General features: G+C 60.5%; 1 protein-coding gene and 1 long non-coding RNA gene across 4 annotated transcripts in view; both read right to left on the bottom strand.

Moving 5' to 3' along the window:
• The window catches only part of RAB40B (RAB40B, member RAS oncogene family), a 21,214-nt gene extending 14,817 nt beyond the window's left edge, over positions 1-6,397 (bottom strand). For all 3 annotated transcript variants that reach the window (XM_025047176.1, XM_006912133.3, XM_015589803.2), the window contains exon 1: positions 6,140-6,397. In XM_025047176.1, the coding sequence (XP_024902944.1) occupies positions 6,140-6,308 (169 nt within the window). In that variant the 5' untranslated portion in view covers positions 6,309-6,397. The remainder of the gene's footprint in view (positions 1-6,139) is intronic.
• LOC112480037 lies at positions 2,156-5,376 on the bottom strand. The gene is made up of 2 exons (XR_003046469.1): positions 3,024-5,376; positions 2,156-2,933 (listed from the first exon to the last, which is right to left on the bottom strand). It is a non-coding gene; the product is annotated as an uncharacterized LOC112480037 (long non-coding RNA).
• Positions 6,398-6,696: the final 299 nt, after the last annotated feature.

Raw genomic sequence — 6,696 nt, 5'->3', positions numbered from 1 at the left:
TTGCCTTTTACAAACAATCTATCTTTGGGAACCCGACTTTTGAGAAGCGTGAAGCGTGTCTTAGAGCGAAGGCTGGCAGGCGGCTCCCGGGGGCTGGGAGGGGGGTCCTTGGGGGTGAGGAAAGCGGCTGGAACCAGAAAGTGGGGGCTGCACAAGGTTGTGAATCGCTCACTTTAAAATGGTTAGCTGCGTGTCACGTGGATTTCAGCTCGAAACGTACACATGTGCGTGTTCTACCCACAGACAGCGCATGTTGACTGTGCGGTCACGGCCGGGTCCCAGGGGAGGCCCCGTGGGGGAGCAGGTCCTCCGCTCTCGCAGGACCCGTGCGTGTCCTCTTAAAGAGGAAAGCGCGTTTGCTGCACGGTCCCCTTTCCTGGCTTCTCTGTTGAAACACAGAAGCGGGGGACCCGGGTGCCCCAGACTGGGGGGCGGTGGTCCGGGCGCCTCGTCTGTCTCCACGGCCCCAGCTCGTCCACGCGGCTGAGCACTTAGCAGCCCTGAACCACTCGCCCCCCACTTTGGGGCCTAAACTCCCCCATGGCCTCCCCAGCAGGGGCCGACCTCCGTCAGGCGCCCCACCTGAGGGCCCATCGTCCTGCCCGGGACGCTGAGCCCCTGCAGCGAGGGAACCAGCCCCACCAACCCAGCACCACCGGGACTGGCACCCTGCACTCCCACGAGCAAAACGGGGAGACCCTCTCCTGACCAACATTGGGGCCCTACCAGGAGCCCTCTTTCCAGAGTCCTGGTCACCTTCGAATCGCAGGGCCACCCCTGAACTTGGGGCACTGCTGGAACCTGGGCTCTGGCCACCAAGAGGGCCTGCCGGGCCCCAAATGTCAGAGAGGGTACACCGACCGACGCCATTCTCAGGCATTCTCCCAGGGCAGGACCACAGGACCGTGAGCGGTCAGGGGCTGCAGGCCTGGGTGGGCGGGCGGTGTGGGGATGGGGCTGTTCTCTATCATGGTTACGGTGGCAGCCATCCAATGCAAGCTCCGGTGAAGACGCAGAGGAACAGACTTCCCTGCGCGTGAGCTGCGCCGCACACCAGGCCGAGGGGAAGGGAAACCGCATGCAGAGACATAACCAACACAGCGGCTCCCAGGAGTCATGGCGCAGGCAGATGCAGACTCCTGGGCGCCTCTGGGGCTAGCCAAGTCTTGTATCCCACACAGGTCCCAACCACGAGCACAGGTGACTTAGTGGGACAAGCCCGGTGTCACCACAGGGTCCCATGGAGACACCCGGCACGGAAACACTCAGACATGCAGCCTGCCTTTGGGGCTGGTGCTGGGAGGTGGCCCCATGGAGCCAGGGATGATGGCCGGGAATCCCAGGGCTGGAGCCGTGAGAAGAGAGTCCCATGGGGCCAGGGTCCCCAGAGCCCCCTTCGTGAGAAGGACACCATCTTGGCAATGTTACCATCAGTCCTGGGTGGACCAGTGTCCCCAGAACCCATGTCCACCTGAACCTGAATGTGATGTTCTAGAAGCAGAGTCTTTGCAGATGAAATCGAGGTGAGATGAGGGCACACTGAATGAGAGGGGGCCTTAACCCTGGGACGGGTGTCCGACAAGGACGGAGGGATTCAGAGAAGGCCAGGTGGCCGCGGAAGCAGCGACTGGGGTGATGCTGGCACAGGCCGAAGGCCTCCGAGGACGCCGGCAGCACCAGGGCTGGAAAGGCGGGGAGCGCGGCCGCTGGCACCGCAGCCAGACTTGGAGCGCAGGTTTCTGTTGCGTTAAACCCCGTTCGTGGAAACGAGCACATCGACCGACAGCCGAGTCAACACCCGGCCTCCCAGCCCTCGGGGAGGGGAGCTCAGGGCCTACACGGGCTCCTGGCTGGTCCTGTGACTGACCTGGGTCTGAGGATGTGGGCTTCGCCACCTCAGGCGTCACACCAACATGACACTATTTAAACCCACAGGTGTGCGGCGGGCTAGCTTCTGGAACGTGCTCGCCACTGAACTGCAGGGAAACTGCTCCAACGTCCAGTCAGAGCTTCCGAACCTGAGAGAGGGTTTCGTGCCCTTCGCATGGACCGAGTTGCTTTTCCCCAGGGCTGACCCCAACACGCAGCTTTTGACCAGACGTGTTGGGGTCAGCCCGAGTTCAGGGTGTGTCCTTATGTGTCCACCTCCACAACCTTGTTTTCAGTTTTATTTTTAATCAAACAGAATGCCAGTCTTGTCACGAGTCACCGTGGGATCCAAATTCATGAGCGGACTCGGCTGAGTCACATTTGGGGGAGGGTAACCATTAATTATTAGCTGTAAGAGGCTGGCACACACCACCCACCCAAGGCCTCTGTGAGCTCAGAAAACCCAGGTCGGTGATGTCCCACGTGGTCCGCCAAAAGCAGCTTCATGGGACTGTCCCCTAAGGCGTGCCCATCGGTGGGTGGTCTCAGGCAGGACTTTCGGCGTCCGTGGGAATATCAAGGAGCCAGGCACAGACCTGGGCCGGAACCCACTGTGCTCGGCTCTGGGCAGTGATGCCGCCCATGAGACTGTGGTCCCCTGAATGCGTCCCCCCCGCGCTCCTAGAATCGTGACAGCCTCTCACTCCCTCCATCCAGAGGACGCGAGTCACGTTGTAGGTCCCCCATTGGCAAAGGACCCTTGTCTGCTGGACGAGGCGGGGCCTAGACACTGGACTCCAAGCTGCATAGTATGTTTCGAGGGGTTCGAGGCCTGGAATACAAATCCACGTCAGGAAGGACAAAGCACAAGGCCAGACTCTCAGACGCGACACGTGATCGACTGCAATCGTAAAGTCTGCGAAAGGGAGAATGTGCTGTGACAAAGACAAAACCGGCTGAAGAATCGCTCAGGTCGCCTCCTGCCTCATGAGTCTACACAGCAGAGAACTAAACAAGATGAAACAACCCACTCTTCACCGATAAACTCATCAAGGAGTCCTTGCCTGTAGTCGAAGAGGAATACAGGTGAAAACGTGTATGTGTGCGTTATCTTACATGTGTAACGCACGCAAAAGTATGTAAAACATATTTACATTATACATCACCGTGTGAAGATTGCATTGCTTCCTCTAAGGTGTCGCTGAGAACTCTGACGCTCCGGCATGAGTGCGCCGAATCTCAACTGGTCCGCCCGGGACCCCGGAGCCCCGACCCCTGTCCCCTGGTGGCCCAGATGAAAGGAACGTCGAAGCAGGAGAAACTGCCAAGCTGCAGGCACGCGCGCTCCGGTGGGAGCAATCAGAGACCGCCGGGGCAGTCCCTCAGAGAAGCGGGGCGAGCAGACTCTCTGGAACTGGAGGCGGCTGCTGACAGACCGAAGGCAGCGACACATCTTAAAGACCCAAAATGCAGCACCTCGAGCTCACAAGGCACGCGGGCCACGAAGGGGCCCAGTTGGCAGCATCTTGAGCCACCGCAGGGCAGATGGTTGGACAAGCTTCGGAGAGCTTGGCGCCCTGGGGATAGCCGGCAGTTGGGCAGGAGAGGGAGGTGCCCCGGGACCGGTGGGGAATGCGGCCCAGGCCTCCCAGGAGGAAGCTGAATGGAGGCTGATCAGAAAGGGGTGAGCTGACGTCCCCGGGATGCCTTGTAAGGCGTCCTTCCCAATGTTTGCCTACACACGCCTCCCCGTCTTCTGCAGATAAGCTGAAGGAGCCTGGGGAGGAAGTTCCAAACAAGGATTCCCCGTAAAATCTCTTAGTGTGAAGCATCCCAGGCCTGCAAACTCTGGATGACACACCCCCAAGCCCCACGCGCCCTGCTGCTTCTCTTGACCCAACCGGGCGTGTTAGGGAGCCTGCTCACCCGGGCCTGTGAAGAGTGAGCAAGTGCAGCCGGGCAGGACCAAGGCTGTGCCCGCCCGGCCACGTCTGCTCTGCAGCCACCGTGGCGCCCGGTGACAGTGTGTTGTGAACTGGGCAATGTGAAACTCGGGTGCCGGGCAGGTGGAGGGGAGCAGAACTGTGAAGCGGGAAGTGCCAGAAGCATCGATACGGTTCCGAAGTGAAACATGTCTTTAAAATAATACCAATAATGGTTCCAACTTCTTATCGTTTTTCATAATCTCTTTTCTTAACCCTAGAGGAAGCTTTCGGCAAATTAAAAACCCAGGAGGGCACATCTGTGACATCAATTCTTTCCCGCAGAGTCTCAAACCAAGCTGATAGCAAAAGCTTTTGTGGAAGGTATCTTTTAGCCCAAATCCTCCCTGTGTCAAGGAAAAACTTGAGACGAAAGCATTAACTTTAGAAGAAAGCATTGTTTTCAGAAGTCCATAGTTCAGCACGTACCAAAAAGAAAGCAATGCAGCAGATGCACAGCCAAGCCCTTGTCCAAACCACCCAGAAAGATGTTTACAAACATTTCTTCCACGTTCCTGTTTGCCGCACATTGCTCACCTGCTAGAGAATGCAAAGTGGTCCACAGCTTGCCCCTCAACACACGAGGTTAAGGCCGCAACGTGCTTTATTTGTGCTTTATTTGTGCTTTACTCCTTCACGCCCACTGTGGCCCCTCCCGTCACTGAGCCTGCCCTGAGCACCCAGCCCAGGAGGAAACAGCCTCTGCCCTCCTGGAGCCTCAACTCCTGGGCAGCACTGCCCAGCAGAACTGCCAGTCTGTGCTTTCCGATAGGGCAGTCACTAGCCACGTGTCGCTGTTGGGCACTTGAAACATGGCTAACGGAACTTAACTGTATTTCATTCTAACTACTTTAAATTCACAAAGCCTCATTACTGTGGACAACAAAGTCCTAGAATCTATCATAATGCGCATTTTCATGAGACCTCCAGGTGGCTTCTGTCTACTTTGGTTGAGAATGAGTCTAGATTCTCATCCTTGGCTTATGATAGGCATAAGGCTTATGCCTATCATCTCAAACTCTCCCCAACTGTCTCCCCTAGGCCACTCGGGTGTTCTGACTCCGCAGACCATCTTTCCTCTTCAGGTACGCTGACCCCACGTAGTCCTCCCAGGGGCCTGCCTCAACCTTGGCCCTTCAGGGATGCCGTACACCTCTGCGGAGTGAGGCAAATGCTCTCCTCCTCTGCCCAGGTGCAGTTTATCTCCTGGTGAGCCCCCCCACACCACCTCCACCCCCAGACATTCTCCCTGTGCACTGTCTTTTAACTCTGCCACGCCTGGTCAGGGCCCGAAGCACGCCCAGGCTCCTCCAACATCAGAGCCCACTCCCTGGGCAGCCCTCTTCTGCCGTCAGGAACCAGACTGCAAGCCCAGGAGACAGGGGCTTGCACCCCTGAGATGACAGCTACAAGGTGATCGCGCTGGGCTTTCTTCCATGGCCTCTGAGTCTGGGTCACCACGGCAGCAGTGGAAGGTGGAGACCCTGACTCCCGTCTGTGCCTGCCACCCCCTACCACAGCCCAGGTTCCCGCCCAGCGCGCTTTCCTCTCCTCTCCCCCTGCCCTCTCCCTCGCTTTTTCTCTCTAGATTGTGGGTCTCAAATTTCAAACTTAGCACCCCCCACCCGCATTCTCCTACCCTGCCCGCTGTGCTGCTCTGGCCCCCCTCCACCTGGAAGCCAAACCCTCCTGCACCTCCTCGGCCGCAGAGTCTCGAGGGTCGCTTGGGTTTCTTGCCCTCCCAGGCCTGTCCACCAGGGCGAGGAGCGCCTCCGGTACTCCGGGAACCCTGGAGAAGCCTCCGGACCAATCGTCTTGTATCTTGGCTCCCTCCGGCTCCATCCTACTCACGCGCAGAGCCGCCACCTGGCAGCCTGCGCCCGCTGCGCTCAGTCCCACGCTCTGATCTGCTCCCGTCGACGCCGCACCCCCACGCGCTCTTTCCAAATGCGTCGCGCTCACGCGGGCCTTCCTGTGGGCCCCACCCCAAACCCCGGCTGCGTGGTCCCCACCTCTCCTCCGCCTCGCACTCACCCCCAGGTCGGGAAGACTGCCTCCCCTGCCCAGACGCTCGCTCCCCCCCGCGCGCTGGCCGCGGCGAGAGGATGGAGGACGCGCCTCTGTGCCCGCGCCAGGCCCCCCACGAGAAGCCTGGGTCACCCACGTGTGGAACGGGGTTGTCGCCGGGGGCGCCGCGTAGTGCGGGGCTCTCCCGTTTTTTTTTCAGGTCTGCCCGCAGTCTTGCGCTTCCTGCAACTCCAGCCCCGCACCCACGGCCTCGCGCTCACCCGCCGGGTGGCCGTACGGAGACTCGGCCGCGCCGTCCTGCAGGCTCGCCAGGATCTCGCCCTTGCCCACGTCGCTGTCGCCCACCAGCAGGAACTTGAGCAGGAAGTCGTAGGCGCGGACCGGGCTGCCCACGGCGCTCATGGTGCGACCGCCGGCGCCCGCGCCCATGCCCGGCCCCGCAGCACGGCGCAGAGGTGGCGGCGGGAGCCCTGGACTCGGGGACCCGCTGTTCGTGGATCTCCGCCGCCCCGCGCGCCCGCCACCTGACAGCGCGCGACCCCGCCCCACTCCGCCATTGGCCGGCCGCAGTTGCTAGGGAAAGCTGTGCCTTTTCATTGGTTGGGCTGCCCGTCCATCTCGCTTTCGTCTCCGCCCCTAGGCCGACGTCCACCCGCGAGGATTCTGCCTTGCACCCAATGCCGGACGGGAGGCGGCCCCATGGGTGGGACCGAGGGCGGTGACACTGCAGCCACAGCCAATGCAGGTCCGGAGGCGGGGTGGGGCGGAGCCAGAGGAGGCAGGGGTGGGGTCGCTGCGCCCCCAGCCGTGCAGGGCG

Source organism: Pteropus alecto, unplaced genomic scaffold (assembly GCF_000325575.1).
Source record: "Pteropus alecto unplaced genomic scaffold, ASM32557v1 scaffold134, whole genome shotgun sequence".
Taxonomy (NCBI): domain Eukaryota; kingdom Metazoa; phylum Chordata; class Mammalia; order Chiroptera; family Pteropodidae; genus Pteropus; species Pteropus alecto.
The sequence above is the reverse complement of the archived record's forward strand: the minus strand, read 5'-3'. Positions and strand labels throughout refer to the sequence as shown.